The 22,592-nt window shown below is 37.8% G+C and overlaps 2 protein-coding genes across 2 annotated transcripts in view; both read right to left on the bottom strand.

The window, feature by feature from the left end:
• Positions 1-4,154, bottom strand: part of LOC118929212 (ankyrin repeat domain-containing protein 26-like) — a 95,155-nt gene extending 91,001 nt beyond the window's left edge. The window contains exon 1 of the mRNA XM_057499337.1: positions 4,055-4,154. Coding sequence (XP_057355320.1) covers positions 4,055-4,154 — 100 coding nt within the window. The remainder of the gene's footprint in view (positions 1-4,054) is intronic.
• The window catches only part of LOC118922865 (ankyrin repeat domain-containing protein 26-like), a 121,647-nt gene that overhangs the window by 17,239 nt on the left and 81,816 nt on the right, over positions 1-22,592 (bottom strand). Inside the window, 3 exon segments of the mRNA XM_057499338.1 lie at positions 4,055-4,224; positions 5,400-11,541; positions 12,677-12,722. Of these exon segments, the coding sequence (XP_057355321.1) occupies positions 11,405-11,541; positions 12,677-12,722 (183 nt within the window). The 3' untranslated portion in view covers positions 4,055-4,224; positions 5,400-11,404.

The raw sequence follows: 22,592 nt of genomic DNA on the forward strand, positions 1-22,592 counted from the left end.
CATCTATGAAAAAAAGAACATCCTTAACAAATCTTTCTATTATAAATGCCTTGCTTTTAACATCAGTTATTAAAATGCATGTTTATACACAATGCCCAGATTTTTCTTCAATTGTTACTGTGTATTTTTTATTATGTTGGATTACTTTCCTTGGTTATACTCCCCAATTTAGGATAGAAACTCAAATGGCATGTTCCTCTTTGTACTACTTATTACACAACAGGTAGAGTTACAGTGTTTCCCCTTTAATTAGGATGGCTTGGTGAATGAAAGGATCTAAATCATAAAATATTCTATAAGTGCTATTTTACATTGACACATTCTAATCTGCTAATTGGTATTGTGTGAACACACACACACACACACACATATACTGCTTATCTTAAATCTTAAAATTTGTTACAAATTTTTAATTTATGAACTTATACTTTTTTCCCCTTTATAAAAATATATTTCTAATGCCATGAAACTTATTTGATATGGGATGCAGATATAAATTATCTTCCCTGATATTCATGTATAAATGTCCCAGTAGCAAAAGTAAATAAATAAATGATTTTCTTCTTGATTGAACAACTTTATTTTCTTGTATTATTTTATCCCTATATTCTGATTTTCTGTTTTTTACATAATAGAACAGAATATTGATATGCACTTATCACTATTCTAAAATCTGGTAAACAGAGTGATTAATATAGTTTAACATGAAAGTTTTGCTTGTAATGTGTACATATAAAATGGTTAGTGAAATTTCAGTTGGCCATAATTCAATACTTATGCTGGAGGCTCTGAAATGTTGACTGCTTTGACTATAGTGTTTGTGTACTTACGGCAGAACAAAACAGAGAAACAGTCAGGGAGAAAATGAGAAGCAGAAGGAAAATGTGTGTGTGTTTGTTTAGTCGTGAATAGTTGTAGCATCTCTAGAACATAAGTTACATTAATTTAAATTTTGTAATACATTTTTCCCCAAACACTGCAAGGATATTTTCCCATGGGTATCACAAACAGTTGAAGATCAGAAAGACAAGTCCATAAATTCATAAAAAGAAATACAATTATCATAGATCATTCATCTTTTCTGGGGTTGGGGAACGGATCTCAGGCAGAAAGTAAAGACTTATTAGGTATTAAAAATGCCTAATTATTGGATCTAAGTTTTGGGAGCTCCTTAATATGAATATACCCTGTAAAGATAAATTGATTTAATCTAATTCAACAATCAAGATCTAATTGAATGTTAACAGTCTTGAATGCCTTGAGTCTATTAGGAAAATGCTAGAAATTGAAAAGATGCACAAGACACATTTCTTCACTTATGTAATCATGTCATAGCTATCAGCACAGAGGGCAAAACATGTAGTCAGTAAAACTACCCTATGCCTTGAAAACCATTAGTTAGGTGTAAAGTCCTATAGAAGAAAGTGTGCCACAGGAGGGAGGGGTGCTTAGGAAAAGCATGATAACTGAGGTAAGAATTTTTGACATTAGTCAATGGCAGCAGAAACGGAAAAGAAGATAATATGATATATCTTGAAACTAAATTTGTAGAGAATTGAAGAAAAGGTAGCAGTAGAGGCTGAATCTGATCCTTTGGGAGGCTATTTCAACAGAAATGGGAAACATGAGATGACGGGTGCTTGAGGAATGCAAAAAATTCACACATGAAAATGAGTGAGAAGGCAGGGGAAATATCTCAGGAAAGGTATCAACAATAAAAACTATGGATTGTTTTTATTAATTCTTCAAGCTTGAATGTTTGGGAATTGCTTTAGAACTCAAGGCAAGCTGCGAAGAGGCAGAAAATTTAGGCAGGGCAGGTCGAGGGGAGCAGGCTGGGCAGAGCAGCACACTTCAGGCTAGCTGTAGAAAGCAGGACGAGGGCCTTAGCAAATGACCAGAGGGCGGCAGGGTCCAAACCTCCTGTGTGTGGCAACAGCCTTGAAGTGCAGGGAAAGAGGGTGAGGCTCTGGAAGAAGCTAGTGGGTTTGCCAGCTAGAAATTCCATTTGAACTAGGAAAGGAGTCCCCAGTGCAGTTGATGTCCAGCTCAAATACATATTTATCCTGGATACCTCTGCTCTTGGTGCCATTGTCCTGTTCCCTTCATCACCGCCCATCCCTGCCACCATCCCCCTGCTTGCTCTCCAGACCACTGCCAGAGAGATCTTTGTAAAAGAAAAATCCAACTCTGATCACTCTGACGGTGCAGCCTGATAACTGACTCTGCCTTTCACCTCATCGAATCCCAAACTTCATGCGACTCCCAAACCTCCCAGGCCAGGAGTGTGCCCTTATTCTCCTTTCTATGAAAATAATATTTCAACTCTATTTGTCTGGCTTTCTCCCACGTGTCCTTGCTTTCAGCCTAGATGTCACTGGTCCTGGAAAAACCTTTCTTGAGTGAACATTGCTTTCCAAATCTGTTCCAAGGGCTCCTCCTCTTTTAGGAGTGTGTTGGAGCCAGTTACCAAATTTTCAGGATTTTACCATCTGGTTGTTACACACAGCCATTGTTCGGAATTAAATGACATGAACTTACAACTAATAAATTTCATTAATATCAAAGACCCTTATTACTATCCCACATTTTACTATTGTTATCTGGTGTCTTGAGATGATTTGCGCGTGTTGTGTGTGCACACAGAAATACACTGCTGTGGTGTGCTTCTCCGCATCTCCTCCTCGCTCCACATCCAGTGATGTCATGTCAGTAGCTTGGAATGGGCCATGGTGGGATTATTTGTGTAACCCAGTGAAACGGTTGGCATCTCGCCTGCATACTCTATCCCCTTTGCTGCCTTAACCTTTTGGCCAAAAGGAAAAAAAAAAGGGAAAAAAGCTTCTGCTCAGCCTGCAGCACTGCACTTAGGCTTGTTGATCATCGAAAGGAATTTTGTTTTTCGAATTTGAGATTTCTGCAAAGCTCCTTCCCCAAAGCTTGCTTCCTTCAGCAGATAGGGAAATGTGTATGAACATAATGACTGCCCTGTCAGAGAGTTTTAGGGACATCATGACCAGACCCGGGTCAGTGAGACTCAGCTTAGGACACAGAGCTTCTCAGCTCATCTCGGACCCTCACTGGTGCCCTTGTCTGCAGCCTTGTCACTCCTAACTGCCCCCATTCCTGCTCCCCCTTGCCTTGCATAAAAGAAGCTTGGAGCTGACATGATGGGGCTTTAGGGCATGCCCACCATCTTCTCACCATCATCTGCTGGCTTTCTGAATAAAGCTGCTTTCCTTGCCCCAACATCTTGTCTCTCGACTTATTGGCCTGTCACATGGTGAGTGGCAGGAGCTCAGACTCGGGAACATTTACAGCATGGCAACTGCCAAATGCTGCAAGTCAGGGTTTCCTCTTAACCCACAGAACCAATTTTTAAACATTTCCCAGCACACAACTCTCCTCTAAGGGGAGTTTATAGGAAAGGGCCTCTAACTCTCTCTGTTGCCTCTAATCCCTCTCCTTACCCATCATCAAACTAACTATTTTGTTGAATGATGGCAATCACCTAGTAGACTGTAGGATCAGTAAGGCGAGAGACAGTGTCTCACTATTTCCATCATCTCAAAATGACACTAATAAAATTTTGTCACAGTTATTGTGTCTAGCTTATATCAGCCGTGGACATTATTGCAAAGCTCTTGGAAAGCTGAGGGGTTGACCTGTGAGCATCCAATAAAGCTTTGTTGAGTGGATTAATTAGGAATGAAGGACTGAGTGAAATGTTTAAAGGATGATGTTCCTGCCGAGGTGCCACTGTTTCCCTCTGCCCAGGGTGCTGGGTGATCTTCTGAGGAACCTAAGCAGGTAACAAAGTCAGGACAGCACCTATGGTGACTGGAAGAGACTAGAACTAAGGGAGGAAACTAAGCTTCAAGAGAAAAAAAAGTCAACTTTCTCTAAAACAAGATTATACAGTGACATACAATGGCAACTGTCTCCCTTTTAAGCATCACGTACTTTAGAGGCACTAGAAAGTCATTGTAATGGGAATACCTGCTGGCTGACTGATGCGCTTACACTGAGCTCAGTCAGGAAGGAGCAGCTTTACCTGGAGGAGTGGAGTATCTGGGCCTGGCCTTCCGTGTCTTTTCTTCCCCAGATGAGTTTCTGACCACACATTGATATGCACCTTGGTCTGACTCGTGCATGTTTTCGATCACGAGTGTTCCACCATCAAACAAATGAAGTCGAATGTTATCTCCCAAATCCAGTGAATGGCTGGAAACATGGTTTACATACGTATTATTTAATTCCAGCCATATTTAAAACTCCGAACAAGATTGAATATATTCCATGAATATCAATGTATTAATTTCTTCTTCACAGTCCAAATTATTTTAATTTAAAATTCTACTGGTCCCTTCCCATTTCTGAAACCACACCCTGAACACAGATTTCAAGTCATGACATGGTAGAAGGGAAAGAGGTCTCCATGCCCTGCCTTTCAGGGCAGTATGATTTAGGCAGTAAGGCAATCTCTCCTATGTGAGGGACACTCCTGCAGACTTAAGCCTCTGAATCCCCATTTTGAAAAAAGAGCAGAGGTAGTTTTACCTGTTGTCTGTGAGTTGTTCACTGTACTTTCGTATTTTTTAAAAGTGTAAAAGAAATACATTCAAACCAACATTGCACAAAGCCAAGTGTAACTACATGGCTTCACCTTAAATAAGTACACCCCACTTGCCCAGTTGTTAAATGTTAAGCCCTCTTGACTGACCTGGACCATCTTAGAGACACTAGGAAAATGCCATCTGTCACTTTTAACGGAAAGTCCTCAGAATACAAGCAGTGACAAATTCCATCCAGAACATTCCGACATGTGAAATCACATTACGTCAATAACCATGAGGGAGGGAGTGCCGGCATGGGTTGTTTTTAGCAATAAATGCAAACCTACCGACACACAACATATGTTGGACATTTTTGCAGGGCTTTTATCTGGCCAGGATTTTTTTTTCTCCTTGGAAAATACTTAATGATCATGCATGAAGAGGAATACAGATGTTCACACAAGTATGCTTAGTACTAGTGAATGTATTAGGTGTAAAAAGGAAATCTACCCTTCCCACCATTCATCACTCAATGAACATTTATTAAATACCTACTGTATGTCACCCACCAATAACATCCTTCATAGAGGAAAAAGTCTGTTGGAAGAATCCACTCTCTTTAATTCATTTGCTTTACAGAGTCTCAGGCTTCCAGATAAACATTTGTCTACTAATTTAAAAATGTGCCAGGCACTCCTTCCGGACTTGGCTGGCTTCTTCAAAAGTGAAAGACAAGCCCCACTGATGGGCCCACATTGTCTTTTGAGGTGTCTGTGCCACCCCACTCCGCGGCCTTTGGGTCCAGTCTCGCACCCACCCCGCGATGGGATAGGAGGTTATTACCTTGGTCGGAGCTGTTCCGGTGATGGGCTCTGTAGCCAGCAAGGCATGGTACCCAGCAGACAGTTTCTTCTCTATCAAGGTGACCCGGACCTCTGCTCCTTTCCATGGTTGTGGCCAGGCTCCGGCTGGCAGCAAGAGCAGCAGCAGTGGCAGAAGCAGTAGCTTTAGGCTCGGGCCACGGGCCAGGGTTGGCATGGCCAGCAGCGGTGGTGGCGCCTCCACGACCACACGAGTGTAGACACACGTCCCTCGGCGCGAGCACCGCTTTTCCCCATCATTTCTAGGGGCGGCCCTCCCAAAGGTCGCACCCATTATGACAGATTTTGGGTTCACAGGAATCCTGCCAATACTACGCCAATTGTCAGTCTGGGGAAAGGAAATCCTGGGCAAAATACTCCTAAAAACCAAAATCAGTCAAAGGGAGAAATAAAGCTTAAAACCCATTTATTTCTCACAAACTGCACTCTGAGGCCATCTTTCTTCTCTGCTCCAGCAGCCACAACACTGTCCCTCCCCCTCACCTCTCAGGTACAGATAAGTCCTCAGCTGTCCAGGTAAATCACCCATTGATATGGAGATGAACTCCTCCACCTCCGAGGAAAGATGCAAATGCACTAAAGCCATACTTCTTTCCACCTCTGAATGCCTATTGATATGCAGATATAGTAAAGCCAGGCGAGACATTCTGGAAATGCTACAATTTTACCCACATTCAGGCATTTCTTAACAAGTCTGAATATATGCAGAATTTTATGCTTGTTAACTTTCCCACTGCACCAGCCTGTTTTAAGTTACCACTGTTTATATGTGGACTTTTGCAATAGCCTCCTAACTACTGTCCCTGAATCTGCTATATTAAAACCAAAAGCCAGATCTCATCACTCCTCTGCTCAAAACCCTCAAATGGTATTTTTCCTTTACAGTAAAAGCCAAAGATCTAACTAGGACATAGAGAGCCCTCTGTGGTTCTTTATTACCTCTCCAAATTTACTCACTGCCATGTTTCACTTCATTCTCTGTGTTCTAGCCACACTGGCTTCCCTGCTGTTCCCGGAACACACCTGGCAGCCTTCCTTCATGGACTTTGCATGGCTGTTTATTCCCTCCTGTCAATAACAGCTTGTTCTTGTGCTCCCTTCAGTTCTTTAACTTAGGGGTCTCCTCTTTGCGAGTCTTTTCACTAGCCAACCTAAACTTTCAACAACCCTCCCCTAAAAATATTTATCCCCTTTGCTCTATTTTTTCTTCTTGACACTTTAGTATCTAACATACTTTATGTGTTTACTTATTTATGTATGTATTGTTTATTATCTGTCTCAACCTATTCTTGGACACCAACCAACAAACCAGAATTCAATGCAATTCTGACAATAATCGACCCAGTGTTGGGCAGACTCCACAGGTAAAGGCTCTGGCCCACAAGACTGCCCCCATTTCAGATGCCAGTCGCAAGTCCCAGGCCACCCATACGTCTGCCAGCTATAAATCACGGGTTCCCACAACACCTTCCTCAGGTTCAATAATTTGCTAGAACAGCTCCCAGAAGAAGGAAAACTTACATTTACTGGTCCATTATGAAACAGAAATAAACAGCCAGGTGAGGAGGTGTACTGGAGGAGGTCCAAAAGGGTCCTAAGCAAAAGGGCTCATGTGTCCCAAGGACTGGGAGTGAACAACCCTCTTGCACTGAGCATGTCTGCATTGAATCTCCTTGTTCAAGTATTTATAGAGCTCAGCCACCAGGCCAGCCCTCCTCTCCCAGAGGCTAGGGGGTTGGGACTCAGAGTTTCTAACTTCTAAACACACCAGATCTTTCAGGAGATCACCTGCAGCCCTGAGACTGTCTAAACACCCCACCCTACATCACCTTATCTGGCATAAATCCAAATGTGACCCAAAGGGTCTCCTTAAGAATAACAAGATGGTCCTGTCACACAGGAAATTCCAAGGGTTTTAGGAGCTCTGCCAAGAACTGGGAACAAAGACCAAATATTTACTGTTTATTTTACCACACTCTTCCTCTAGAATGTAAGTTCCATGTGGCAGGCAATTTTTTTTCTCTGTTTTACTTTATAGAATTATTTAATGTAAAATATTTTACGCAATATTCATATAATTTACATACTTTGTAGTTTATTTTTCTTTACTGCATTCAACACTATCTCCCAGTGCAACAATAATGAACTCAGTAGATGCTAAATAAATTTGAATTAATAAATTAAAAGGTTTCTTACTATATGCCAGGTTTTGTATTATGTATTTTACTTACTTTATTGTCATAAACATTAGTTCCTGTCATACTTCCTATTTAACTGATGAAGACAGCCAGAATTTAGATAGGTTCAGTGGCATGTTCAAAGTCACTCAGCAAGTAAATATAGGAGCAAGGATTCCAAACCAGATAATCTGACCCCAGGTTCCAGTTACTTTTCATTCCATAGTTATTGATAGAGAAGTAAATTCACAGTATGTTGTTAAATGAAAAAAGTAGACTGTAGAACTATAACATTCTTTTAAATAGTGTGCATATACATATTTGTGTAGAGATTTAAAAATTTAAGAATTTATTCTAAAATGGGACCTCTGAGTAATGAGATTATCTGTTACCTTTATTTTCCCAAGTATTTTTCTTTTCAGCATTTTTGGTAATGGATATACTGAAGTCAGAAATACTAAGTTCTTTAAAACTATAGTAATCAAATTATTTTAAGGCATATTTTCTATTTCTTTGAAAAGTTTTAAATTATTTTAATTAGTCATATTTAAGAGATGGTTTGATCTCTTCTCAATGAGTAAGTTCACCTTCTGTATCTTTCCTAATTCTACAATTTAAATTCAAGTGTATTCAGCCAACTAAACAACCAAGACTTATAAATGTGTTTACCATCTTTCACAGCTTAAAATGCATATGGGTCCTACACAAGCCCAGTTAAGATTGCCTATAGTACATAAAATCCCTTCACCATCCCCACCAACATCACATACCAGAAACTCTCCATCCAGCTGATGATAAATTCTCTTAAAATCAGGTCTCCTTGATACAAACTTCTTGAAGTTCAATTTCAAAAGGTTTAATACTGCATTCAACAGCCCAGACAGACAATTGATAGGACACCTCCAAACACTGTCATCTTGATGAGCAACACTTTCAATGCATCCAGCTGATTAAAACAGAAACACCTCTTTCCTGCAAACTTCTAAGGACATGAATCTTCATGACCTACTCCTGCAAAAGTCAGTCTCTGAGTATTATTTTGTTCCTGATACATGAACAGAAATGGATTATCTGTAACTTCCTACAACGCAGGCAGGGAGGGTCCACTTCCAAGATGGCTCACTCACATGGCTATCAGCTGAAGGCCTCAGCTCTCCACAGGGACCTCTCCATAAAGCTGCTTAAGAGTCCTCACCACCTGGCAGCTGGCTTCTGCCAGAACAAATGATCTCAGAAAGAAAGGAGGACACTGGTGCTTTGCATTACCTTGTCTCTTAAGTCACACATTGTCATGACCACTTTGTTCTATTCATTAGAAATATACCCCTAAGTGTAGTCCATACTAAAGGGAGAATAAGGCTCCCCCTCTTAAAGGTAAAAGAATCAAAGAATTTCCAACATTTTTTGTTGCCACAAATAAAAAATTTCAGTCAAAAACGTATGAATTTACTCCTATCCATTATCAAATGATTCAACATCCAAATGTCTCAGATGATTTTATATATGCATTTCTTTTGCAATCTTAAAATTTATAAGGATAATCTACAATTTGTATTCGTAAAAAAGCATCAGCAATTTTTGGATTCCTAGTCTTGTAGATTTCTGTCTGAAGAAAAGAAAAGTTGGCTACTTATAGGTGGTAATTAATAAAAATGATTAAGACTATGGTTAGCATCATAATTACAAAACATGAATCTGTATATAGGCCACGGTAATGGTAAAAGAAGTTATGAGTGTACTAAAAAGGGCAATTTAAGTATAATACATACATTATTTAAGTTCTGTTAATATCAACTGTATCTTAAAAATCAAAGTTAAACTTTTAATTTTGTTATCCAATTACATACTTATGAATTCATACCTGACAGACATTTCTTAACGAAATGATCAAAGTCAACATTGCCAGTAATGGTACCAAGACTGTGCCTTCAAGATTTACTGTTTTGACATGAACTCAGCATCACTTGTGTGACAATCCTGTCCAAACAGGCATAACCGGAATCTGCTCATGAGGAAGTATCCAACAAACCTGAACTGAGGAAAAATCTTCAGAATAACCGAACTACTTATAAAACAGCTGACCTACACTCTTCAAAATGTACATATCATGAATATCAAAGACTAACATACTGCCCCAGATTGAAGGCGACTAAAGACAGAGGACTTTTGGACACAACACAGCATAATAGCTTTTCTCTGCCTAAAAAAGATATTATTGAGACAATTAGCAAAATCTGAATAGGGTCGATAGATCTTTCTGATTTTGATAATTATGTTACAGTTACGTTAAGATAATTCCTTGTTCATAGGAGTAATCATGTCTACAATTTACAAATGGTTCAGGAAAAAAAACTATTATATTCCTACCTGTATATTTATCTAGAAAGTGAGAAGGGAGAAAACATAAAGCAAATACAGTAAAATGTTGACATTTGGGGAATGGGATCCAAGAGTTCTTTGCACTATTCTTGCAACTTTTCCATATGTCTGAAATTATCAAAATAGAACATTTCTAAAAGAAAAATGAACTTTAAAAATGGTATTAACAATTTATAGCCCACTGAATAAAATAAACAATGAATCCATATTGACCGAAGTAAATGAATAATCAGAAATTTGATGAGGAACAAAGGTATTTACATAGTCTCAAAGCTCTTCCCTATAAAATAATAATTCACTATAAAGTGAAAAGGGGACATTCTAGTGGAGAAATCTGGCCTTGCTACATTCTCAGTGACCACTGCTAACATCACCAGGAAGGGGACAAATCAAAATCATAGGCCAAATGACAGGATGCAGGGAGAAAGAGTATAGGACCACTTCTGTAAGCCTTTGGCTGAAAGTGTTTGATTTGAAGCTTATCAATAAAAACAGAAAAATCCACATTGAGGTACATTCTATGTTACTGGGATTTACTCTTCAAAAGATTTAAGGTCATGAAAATCAAGGACAGAGTGAGGAACTGTTCCAGACTGAAGACGACTAACAGGCACAACAGCCAAATGTGATCTGTGGGTCTGAGTGGCATCTTTTTGCTCTAAGGGACACTACAGACTAGTGGCAACATGTGAAAAAAACATGAGGACTGAATACTCGAATGTATTAGTGTTAATTTTCTGGTAATTATGTGGAACATACTAACTTGTAGGAAATAAACACTAAAGGAATCAGGGAAGGTGGCTTAATGTCAGCAAATATTCTCAGATGATGCCAGGGAATGAAGCTCTTTCTACTAAAACTGGGAACTTTTCTCTAATTTTAACACCCGTTTCAAAAAGTAAATCAAAATAAATAAATAGAAAAGGAGAAAAGCCTTAGGCAAATCTTATTTCTGCATGAATATCTGTGCATCAGTGTTTAAAATTAAATTACATGTTTTATAGCACTCTAACAATCATTAACACATCAAAATATTAATAAAATCCATAGCAGTAGCATATCAAAATGATGTCTGTCTAAATCTTGAGGCCCATATATCGTGATAAAAAGTGGAAAATACAAAAAAGCTAAAAATTAACCCCCCTGAGGTATTAACAACAATGTGAGTGTTTGGATGCTGTTTTAAATAGCTGGTACTCGGGCAGCTCCCTAGTGCCAGCTTTCATTCACAAAATCTTAAAAGTTAGTAAGGTGCCAGGAAATAAAGTTTAAAATAGTGTATAAATTTTCATCATACACATGAAACAAAAATATTTTCCTTTAATAAAGATTTTCACATGTCCTATGTTTAATGCAAAAGGATGAAAATGTTACATAAACAGACCAGTATATATATTTTTACATTTATCTTTCAGATCATATAATTTTTCCTCAAAATCTGTGCATATTCTTGTGCTGTTTTCAAAAGTAGATATTGAGTTGAATCTGACATATCAGTAGATCCTAGTGGAGGAATTCTACAGAATTCAGATTCAAATTCAGCAGCAGCTGGAAAGAAAAATAATTATATTCTTTATTTAAAATACTTCCGAGTTAACAAGTGTTAAGTTAGTAAAAAAAGTTGGAACCTTTTTAAGTGTTGAGAATGAAAAATATCTATATACAACTATAATACAAAATACAAGATTACTAGTAAATATAACTTGCCCATGGTTGCACGCTGAATCAGTTGCTACTGTGGCAAAGTATCAGAGCTTCTGGGTTTCTCATTACAAGAAGGAACTACACAAGATGAAGATGACACAGGTCACCCTGACCACCATATACTATAACCAAAAAAACAGACCGACCGGCAGTCCCCAGTCAGGTATACCACGAAAAGTATAAACCAGGGCACTACTGGAACACACAGAAGGGACATCCCAGTTTTGTGTCAATATTGTCAGCTGTTTGGTAAAGGTGATGTAAACTGATACCTGATGACAGGGGAGGATGTGCCAGATAGAGGGAAGAAGCATCTGCAAAGAGCTAGAGGTGAGGAAGAACATTTGTGGAATTGTAAGTAGGCTAGTTTGACAACAGGCTAGAGCAAAAGGGCACAGTAGGGTAAGTAGCAAGAGATGAGGCTGAAGGATTTTGGCAAGAACCAAACTGATTTGGGTGTTTTTATTTCTTGCTAAGGAATTTGGAATTTTTCCTGAGGAGTAAGAGGTAAAACCAATAACAAAATCAATGTTTTGTCAAATCAATGAGATTTAAATGTCACCAATGAAGTGACAGTTATTCAAACGATAATTGCCTATTAATAGATGGGTCTCAACTTTTTAGCCTTAAATCACTACCAGAAACATGAATACTTGATGAAACCCATGTGTTTTGAGAAGTGCAGGTTGACAGTTCTACAGGAATAGCCAAAATAAGGAAAGGTATAGCTAAAAATGAGAACAGATACATGGATATTTTGAGATTTTTAAAAAGGTGTGGAACATCCTTAATAAATGAGGAATAAAAATATTTTTCATTATGAATGGCTATGCTTTCACATTTTTCATTAGATATGTATAAGAAATATTTAATGTAATACCTATTATTCAAACAATGCAAAGGGTTGCTATTTAGTATTTAGCATTTATTCCAGAAAGCAATGACATCTAAATTTAATTAATAAATTTTGCCAACATACCTTCTTCTAGTTCTCTAGTTATATTCTCTTCAAATTCCTGCTGCACCTGAAATAAGTCAAACGTTATTTATAATTTTTAAGTTAAATGAGACATTATCGTATAAATGATACATAGCTGATGAAATATGGCCTTTAAATAATACCTTTATTACAAACTAGACTTAACTTGGGGATTGTTTAAATAGAAAAATAATCACATAAATAAAATAAAATAAATTCCTATTTAATTTCATATAACATGTATCTGTAATGCTATTTTGATTAACCTGACAAAAAGTACAACATTGGTGTACTGGATTAAAAAATTTCACAAAGGTGATGTTTGATCTTACTGGTGTGAAGAAATTTAAACAATTCAAATCATATTGTACACTGAACATATTACTTTGTAATTCTTAGAAAAACTGCCCTTTATGAAAGTTTAATTAGTTTTTTTTTTAATCTAATTAATTTTTCCTTAAAATGGGTTTTCCCTTCTTGGAGTTTTAGAAAATTAAAATCTGAAGGCATGGTCTGTGCTCTTAATTTTTTTCACTTTTTTTTTTGTATTATTAATGTACAATTACATGAGCAACATTATGATTACTAGACTCCCACTATTATCAAGTCCCCACCACATACCCCATTAGAGTCACTGTCCATCTGCGCTATTAATTTTTCAGAATAGGATCTTAAATAGATAAAATGAAGAAAGTGGACTGTCATAATAATGTAATGTAAAAATTCTACTGGCAAAAAATGAAGTATAAACAATTTGTTACCTGTATTATGACTAAAACACCTCTCTATTCATATGGACACAAAGATTTCAGAAAATCTGCTTGGAGAAAGGAAAAATAGAGGCTAGAGCTAGTTTTTGAACTTAGTTTCCAAATTAATAACTTTCTAGAATTAGAAACAAGGCAAAAGATACATAATTCTCTAATTGTAACTTTTGTTTCCTTTCTAGAAATTGGGGCCAATTTTGGAAACCCTTGACTAGTTATACTTACCTACTTAATTATAAAATGTGGGGGAATATTTCAAACTATAATACAAGTGTCCTTACTACAATAAAAGGGTTATACTGTATCTTATTACAGTAAATGTGTCCTTATTTAAATCTTTCTGATAAAATTGATCCTCTCACTAACTGCCTTCAAAATAGGGTCTAAATCAGTATACTGAATATAATAAACACTGTGATGATGATGATCATGTGATACGTCATGCCTTTACAAATTTTAGGTGCGAAGACAAGCTTTTTGGCTAACATGTTTCCAATATTTTCAGAAACTGTTTTCCATAACACTTTTGTGACAACTGCATTATACACAGGCCTTATGAAAGGAATAATGTGACAACAACATTACTAGACAGGGCTTTAAAATTAAAAACTCAATCCCAGTTCAAGAAGCAGCCTTTATTGATTGAAACAATTTTGTATTACCGTTTATAAACACTATGTAAAATGTAAATCACATTTTTATGTAACATGAATTAAGGAACTACCAATGTAATGTTAATTATCTTTTCCCCAAAAGTTCTTTTCCTAAATATTTACTTCCTTGACATTTATGTTGATTTCTAGGTAAGGACTGTGTTATGATGGTAGAAGTAGCTCAAAGTCCATTAATAAGGAAAACACATCTGCAATTTTATTTATACTTTTCCATTTATTAACAATAAAGGGGAGAAACATGATTTCACTTGTCTGTGGAGTATAACAACAAAGCAAAACTGAAGGAACAAAACAACAGCAGACTCACAGACTCCAAGGGACTAACAGTTACCAAAGGGAAGGGGTTGGGGAGGGTAGGTGGGGAGGGAGGGAGAAGGGGATTAAGGGGCATTTTGATTAACACACAATATAGGTGGATCACGGGGAAGGCAGTAGGGCATGGAGAAGACAAGTAATGACTCTATAGCATCTTACTATGCGTATAGACAGTGACTATAATGGGGTGGGAGTGAGGACTTGATAATATGGGTGAAGGTAGTAACCACAATGTTGCTCATGTGAAACCTTCATAAGATTGTATATCAATGATACCTCAATTATAAAAATAAATAAATAAAAATGAAGGGGTGAAAATTACACACAAGAAAACAATGTATCAGCAAATTTTAACTTAAAAGATTATTAATTAGAAGGGTTTTCTCATAATTGCTGGCCCTCAAACTATGTCCTTAGAAATCTAAGGTTCCACTAGGGACACTGCCTCACTCCATCTCTCTAGCTAGGCAGCTCTACTTATCTCTGTTTTATGTAATAGTTTAATGTAATTTTTTCTCTTTTAAAGAAAGATTCTATTGTTTGAAAGAAAAAATGTTTTAAGGTATGAAAGTCACTAATTTATTCAAAGTCACTAATTTTACATTAAGAGGTAACAAGGCTCAATGAGACTTGCCCAAGATCACAAAACCAATGAGCTGCAGTCAAGGGATGGGCTTTAGATTTTCTTAACCAAGCCTAGAGTTCTACATCAGCTACCTCATCAAATTCAAGAAAACTACATATATTTTTAACTTTAACTCAGAGATAATGAATATGTAAAACCTTGTCATGTAGCCCAGTGTTGTATAGGTCTGAGACACAAAATAGCTTTCTAACTAGATTATAAGCTTTAAAGTCATGAATAAAAATAAAGGAATAAAATTAATATCCTAAATCCTCTTAGCAACCAATATACTCAATTTATAAAACACATATTTATTATTCATAGGAACGGGACCTTGAAGAAGAAAATCTTTAGTTGAATCAAGCAAGCTAAAATTGAGGAAATTCTTCCTTAAAAGAACTATTTGTTTCCTCCAAATAAAACCTGGTTTACCAAAATCGATCAATAAGTAAATTATCCATGTTATGGGTTGCTTATAGCAAAATTTGAAATAAAACAGACTTCTCTTTATCATCTACCATATTTCTGTCCAACCTCTCATAATTAGTTATGTACAAAAGACATGATTAATTTCGATTATAATTTAAATTCAGTCAGAATTTAGAAGAACATGTTATTTGGGATGAAGTATTTAGAAGCCTGCACTGTTCCACATCTAAACCACACCCTCTAACTCATTAGTATTGTTAGGCAGAAAAATAGATATGAGCAGGTAGAGGGAGAATGAGGCCAGTGAAGCCCACTAAATGGGACTCAAAGAGTGAACCAGACTGTGATGGGGTATGCGCGGGGCACTTGGTGACGGGGGGAGTCTAGTAAACATACTGTTCCTCATGTAATTGTAGATTAATGATACCAAACAAAAAAAAAGAGTGAACCAGAGGAAACCAGAGAGCCAGAAAGGACTTACACAGTTAATAAGTTAATCAGTTGAAGTTCCAAAGGCCAGGAATGACTTAGAATGTCAAGATATTCCTCAGATAAAGAAAAGTATCCAAGAGCAGCCCATGTCTTCATTGTTCCAGCAAGATTATGCCATTGGAAAATCTACTTAGCCTGCTAAAAGACCCAGCTTATTCTTTAACAACCTATATGTTGTTTTTCCCTTTCTTTCAGCCCCTTAATCAAGTAACTTTGTCACCAGGGCAGGAGACAGACCTCAGAAGTGTAAATAAACCTATGTGGACAAAGAATGCTGACATCCAGGCCAAAAGTCACCTAAATAACCCTATTCTTAAGACAAAACTTCAAAGGAATTATAAATCACCCAAAAGGCTCTATAAAACCCCAGACCCAACACCCTTTAAGTGTACCTCCTCTCTGAGGTTGCCACACTTCCCTTTCTTCGAATGTGTCACTCTCTCTGTTCTACTCCAGATAAGCAGGGTGGGGCTGCTGAGAGCTCTCCTTTGAGCTTGCAAGTCCCCCTCCCCTAGGTGACCCGATGGAACTGCAGCTGTGCCATCATGCTCTTCAGTAGCCTGCTTGAAAATCTCTTTTCTTTGTTTTGGGAAGTCCTCAGAACATAATCTCACTCCATCAAGTGCTGTATGGCTCCCCCAAATCCTGGATAGTAGTTGGCTTAGTTCCTACACCATGCAGATTCAAGTGGATACCGGACACCAGGTGACACTGGCTTTAGCAGTTGGCAAGGGATATGCCCAATGCCAAGCAGGAGTTCATTGAGCTTCCCTTTCCTCCCTGTTTTTCCTTCCTTTTTCCTTTATTCAAGTAAACCTGCCTTTGTGCACCTTGACTCTGGCCCACTCCCTCCCTTGGAGTGTATTCAAATAAAACCTTCACTCTACTTCACTGCTGTGTCTCTGACCTTCAATTCACTGTTGCAGTGGGAAGAGACACAAGGTAAACAAAGTCAACCCCCAACAGTACATGTTAGTAATAAAGCTGGTAAGTCCATCTTCATCTATCTGGCTGACTCCTCTGCTCTCAATTCAGAAGGTGAAGAGGAGTGTCATCTGCCACCTACCCCACCAGAGCTCCAACAAGAAAGATAACTACACAACATTCAGAGAAACATTCTCTTCTTCCTTGATTTTATAATTAATCTACATTGTTCAGAAGAGTCCCCACTTTCAAGAGGGGAAAAAGGTGAAAGGAACTTTTAGAAAGAAATATAATGAAGCCAATAACAACAACAATAAATATTGTTCATTCACTCAATAATAATTTATTGGGGATTCAAGATTGCGGTGTGAGAGGTGAGATGGAGAACTCCTCCCCAAACCACAAATACTATAAAAATATGGTTAATTCACACAACTAACTCTAAATCAGCAAAAAGAAAGAAGGCTGAACCAGACTGCATACAGACTTGATGAACAGAGCAGACCTCACAAAACAGGGTAAAGTACGAAAGCCTTAATCTGGCAGGACCCAAGCCCTTCCCAGACCCCAGCTCACTGGCAGGAGGAAGAGAAACGGACACGGGAGGGGGTGGAAGCTTCGGACTGCTGAACACCTACCCTGGAGATCTGCTTTGTGAGCAGAAACGTATATTGTGTGGTGCACTGGACATTGGGGATCTCAGACAGGGGGAGTACTTGAGAGACTGAGATTCCAATTGTTTGTGGAGGAGGAGATCCACATCCGACTGCTCAGTGTCAGAGGAAAGGCAGGCAGTCAGAAAGGCTTCCTAGCAGTGAAAGGGCTGCTGAAGGGATGGCATTTGCACAGAGCTTCCTGCACGGGAGAAGGGCGAGCTGGACAAGGTTGTCTGGGTGAGCTCTGCCCAGGTGGTTGGGAACTTTGAGGAGCTTCAGGTGCTCCATACCCCTGTATGGATGCTCGGCTCCAAGGTCCTCCACAGTGACATGCAGCCTGCTACACTTTCCTCCTAGGCTGCTGGCACTGGTTTGCAAACTGGCAGTCACTGTGTTGGGATCAGGCCAGCCAAAAGGAGGCCCTGCCTACAACAGCCAGACATGCAAAGCACAGTGGCTTACACCTGTGTGCTTGGCTCACTGGCTCTGCCACTAGAGACAAGCTTGGCAGGCAGGAATCAGGAAACAGATCTTTCCTCCTCCAAGGCACCAGCTCCAGTCCCCTATGACCCCCAACCTCACTCTAGGGGCTGAGCAGCTCCAGAGACTGGAGCTTCTGGACACTAGTGGGCAGCACACAGAAATATGAAATGTCAAAAGAACATGGTTCAGACCAAAATCTCACAAACCCCAGAAAAAGGGCCAAATGAAACTGAACTCACCAATCTTCATGAAAGACAGTTCAAAATAAAAATTATAAACATGCTTATGGAGGTACCGAAAAATAATCAAGAACTCAGGAATGAACTTAAGTCAGAGATTCAATCATTATGAAATTCCATATCTGAAATGAAACATACAATCAAGGGATTTAAAAGCCAATTAGATGTAGTAGAAGAGATGGTAAATAGAATAGAAATTAGAGAAGAGGAATACAAAGAAGCTGAGGCACAGAGAGAAAAAAGAATCTCTAAGAATGAAAGAATATTGAGAAAACTGTGTGACCAATCCAAACAGAACAATATACACATTACAGGAGTACCAGAAAAGAAGACAGAGAGAAAGGGACAGAAAGTGTCATTGTGGAGGTAATTGCTGAAAACATTCCCAATCTGGGGAAGGAGACAGTCCCTCAAGCCATGGAGGTGTACACATCTCCCAACACAAGGAACCCAAGGAAGACAACATCAAGACATATAAAAATTAAAATGGCAAAATCAAGGATAAAGACATACTTTTAAAAGCAGCTAGAGAGAGTAAAAAGATCACAAAGGAAAACCCATCAGGCTATCTTCAGACTTCTCAACAGAAACCTTACAGGCCAGAAGGGAGTGGCATAATATATTTAATGCAATGAAGCAGAAGGGCCTTGAACCAAGAATACTCTACCTGGCAAGGTTATCATTTAAGTTTGAAGGAGGTATTAAACAATTTTCAGAGAAGCAAAAGCTGAGAGAATTGACCTCCCACAAACCACCTCTACAGTTCATTTTGGAGGGACTCCTATAGATGAAAGTATTCCTAAGGCAAAATAGATGCCACCCAAGGAATAGACAAAGAGTATAGAATATGATTCATAACAAAGAAAGAATGGAGGAGGAAGAAAAAGGAGGGAAAAGAAAGAACATTTATGTTTTGTTTGTAATAGCATAAGAAGTGAGTTTAATAAGACTGATAGAAAAGGAATTACCCTTCAACCTTTAGTAACCACAAATCCAAAGACTGAAGTTGCAATAAGTACATACCTATCGATAATCACCATAAATGAAAGTGCTCTGAATGCACCAATCAAAAGACATAGAGATACTGCATGGATAAAAAAACAAGACCCATCTATATGCTGCCTACAAGAGACTCACTTCAAACCCAAAGATATACACAGACTGAAAGTAAAGTGATGGAAAAAGATGTTTCATGCAACTAATTCTGAGAAAAAAGCAGGACTTGCAGTATTTGCATCAGACAAATTAGACTTCAAAACACAGAAAGTAACAAAAGACAAAGAAGGACATTACATAAAGATAAAAGGGTCAGTCCAACAAGAGGATATAACTATTATAAATATCTATGCAACCAACACAGGATCACCTACATATGTGAAACAAATACTAACAGAATTAAAGGGGGAAGTAGAATGAAATGCATTCATTTTAGGAGACTTCAACACACCACTCACTCCAATGGACAGATCAGCCAGACAGGAAATAAGAGACAGAGGCACTGAACAACATATTAGAACAGATGGACCTAACAGACATTTACTGAACATTCCATCCAAAAGGAACAAGATACACATTCATCTCCAGGGCAGATGGGACATTTTCAAGAATAGACCACATACTAGGCCACAAAAAGAGCCTCAGTAAATTCAAAAAGATTGAAATTCTACCAACCAGCTTCTCAGATCACAGAGGTATGAAACTAGAAATAAATCACAGAAAGAAAACAAAAAAGCCCACAAACACATGGAGGCTTAATAACATGATCCTAAATAATCAATGGATCAATGACCAAGTAAAAACAGAGATCAAGCCATATTTGGAGAAAAATGACAACAATAATTCAACAACACAAAATCTGTGGGATGCAGCAAAGGCCATGCTAAGAGGGAAATATGCTGCAATACAGGCCTACCTCAAGAAAGAACAATCCCATATAAGCAGTCTAAACTCAGAATTAATGAAACTAGAAAAAGAAGAACAAATGAGGCCCAAAGTTGCTAGAAGGATGGACATAATAAAGATTAAAGCAGAAATAAACAAAATTGAGAAGAATAAAACATTAGGAAGATTCAATGAAAGCAACAGTTGGTTCTTCGAGAAAATAAACAAAATAGATAAACACCTAGCCAGACTTATCAAGGAAAAAAGAGAGTGTACACACATAAACAGAATCAGAAATGAGAAAGGAAAAATCATGATGGTCACCACAGAAATACAAAGAATTATTAGAGAATACTATGAAAAATTATATGCTGACAAACTGGATAACCTAAAAGAAATGGACAACTTTCTAGAAAAATACACTCTTCCAAGGCTGACCCAAGAAGAAACAGAAAATCTGAAGAGACCAATTACCAGAAATGAAATTGAATTGGTGATCAAAAAACTACCTAAGAACAAAAAACCTGGAATAGATGGTTTCACTGCTGAATTTTATCAAACATTTAGTGAAGACCTAATACCCATCCTTCTTAAAATTTTCCAAAAAGTAGAAAAGGAGGGAATCCTCTCAAACTCATTCTATGAGGCCAGCATTACTATAATACCAAAACCAGGCAAAGACACCACAATAAAAGAAAATTACAGACAAATATCCCTGATGAACATGGATGTAAAAATACTCAACAAAATATTAACAAACCAAATTCAAAAATACATCAAAAAGATCATCCATCATGATGATCAAGTGGTATTCATCCCAGGGATGCAAGGATGGTACAGCATTCAAAAATCCATCACCATCAGCCACTACACCAAAAAAAGACAAAAACCACATGACCATCTCCATAGATGCTGAAAAAGCATTTGAAAGAATTCAACATGCATTCATGATAAAAACTTTCAACAAAGTGGGTATAGAGGGCAAGTACCTCAACATCATAAAGGCCATATATCACAAACCCACAGCCAACATTATACTTAACAGTGAGAAGCTGAAAACTTTTCCTTTAAGATCGGGAACAAGACAAGGATGCCCACTCTCCCCACTTCTATTCAACATAGTTCTGGAGGTCCTAGCCATGGCAATCAGACAACACAAAGAAATAAAAGGCATTGAGATAGGCAAGGAAGAAGTCAAACTGTCACTATTTGCAGAAGACATGATACTGTACATAAAAAACCCTAAGGAATCCACTCCAAAGCTACTAGATCTAATATCTGAATTCATCACAGTTGCAGGATACAAAATTAATACACAGAAATCTGTTGTATATCTATACACTAATGATGAGCTCGCAGAAAGAGAAATCAGGAAAAACAATTTCATTCACAATTGCATGAAAAATAATAAAATACATACAAATAAACCTAACCAAGGAAGTGAAAGACCTATACCCTGAACACTACAAGACACTCTTAGGAGAAATTAAAGAGGACACTAATAAATGGAAATTCATCCCATGCACTTGGCTAGGAAGAATTAATATTGTCAAAATGGCCACCCTGCCTAAAGCAATCTACAGATTCAATGCAATACCTATCACAATACCAAGAGCATTCTTCAATGAATTGGAACAAATAGTTCTAAAATTCATATGGAACCACAAAAGACCCTGAAGAGCCAAAGCAATCCTGAGAAGGAAGAATAAAGCAGGGGGAATTATGCTCCATGACATCAAGGTCTACTACAAAGCCACAGTAATCAAGACTATTTGGTACTGGTACAAGAACAGACCCATAGACCAGTGGAAAAGAATAGAGAGGCCAGATATAAACCCAAGCATATACGGTCAATTAATATATGATAAAGGAGCCATGGAATTACAATGGGGAATGGACAGCCTCTTCAACAGCTAGTGTTGGCAAAACTGGACAGCTACATGCAAGAGAATGAAACTGGATTATTGTCTAACCACATACACAAAAGTAAACTCAAAATGTATCAAAGTCCTGAATGTAAGTCATGAAACCACAAACTGAGAAAAAAACATAGGCAAAAATCTCTTGGACATAAAACATGAGCAACTTCTTCATGAACATATCTTCCCAGACAAAGGAAACAAATGTAAAAATGAACAAGTGGGACTATATCAAACTAAAAAGCTTCTGTACAGGAAATGACACCATCAGTAGAACAAAATGACATCCTACAATATGGGAGAATATATTTATAAATGACATATCCAATAAGAGGTTGACATCCAAATTCTATAAAAAGCTCACAAAACTCAACAAACAAAAAGCAAACAAGCAAAATTTAAAAATGGGCAGAGGAGTTGAGTAGACAGTTCCCAAAGAAGAAATTCAGATGGCCAACAGGCACATGAAAAGATGCTCCATATTGTAAATCATCAGAAAAATGAAAATTAAA

The sequence above is a fragment of the Manis pentadactyla genome, chromosome 3 (assembly GCF_030020395.1).
Source record: "Manis pentadactyla isolate mManPen7 chromosome 3, mManPen7.hap1, whole genome shotgun sequence".
Classification (NCBI taxonomy): Eukaryota; Metazoa; Chordata; class Mammalia; order Pholidota; family Manidae; genus Manis; species Manis pentadactyla.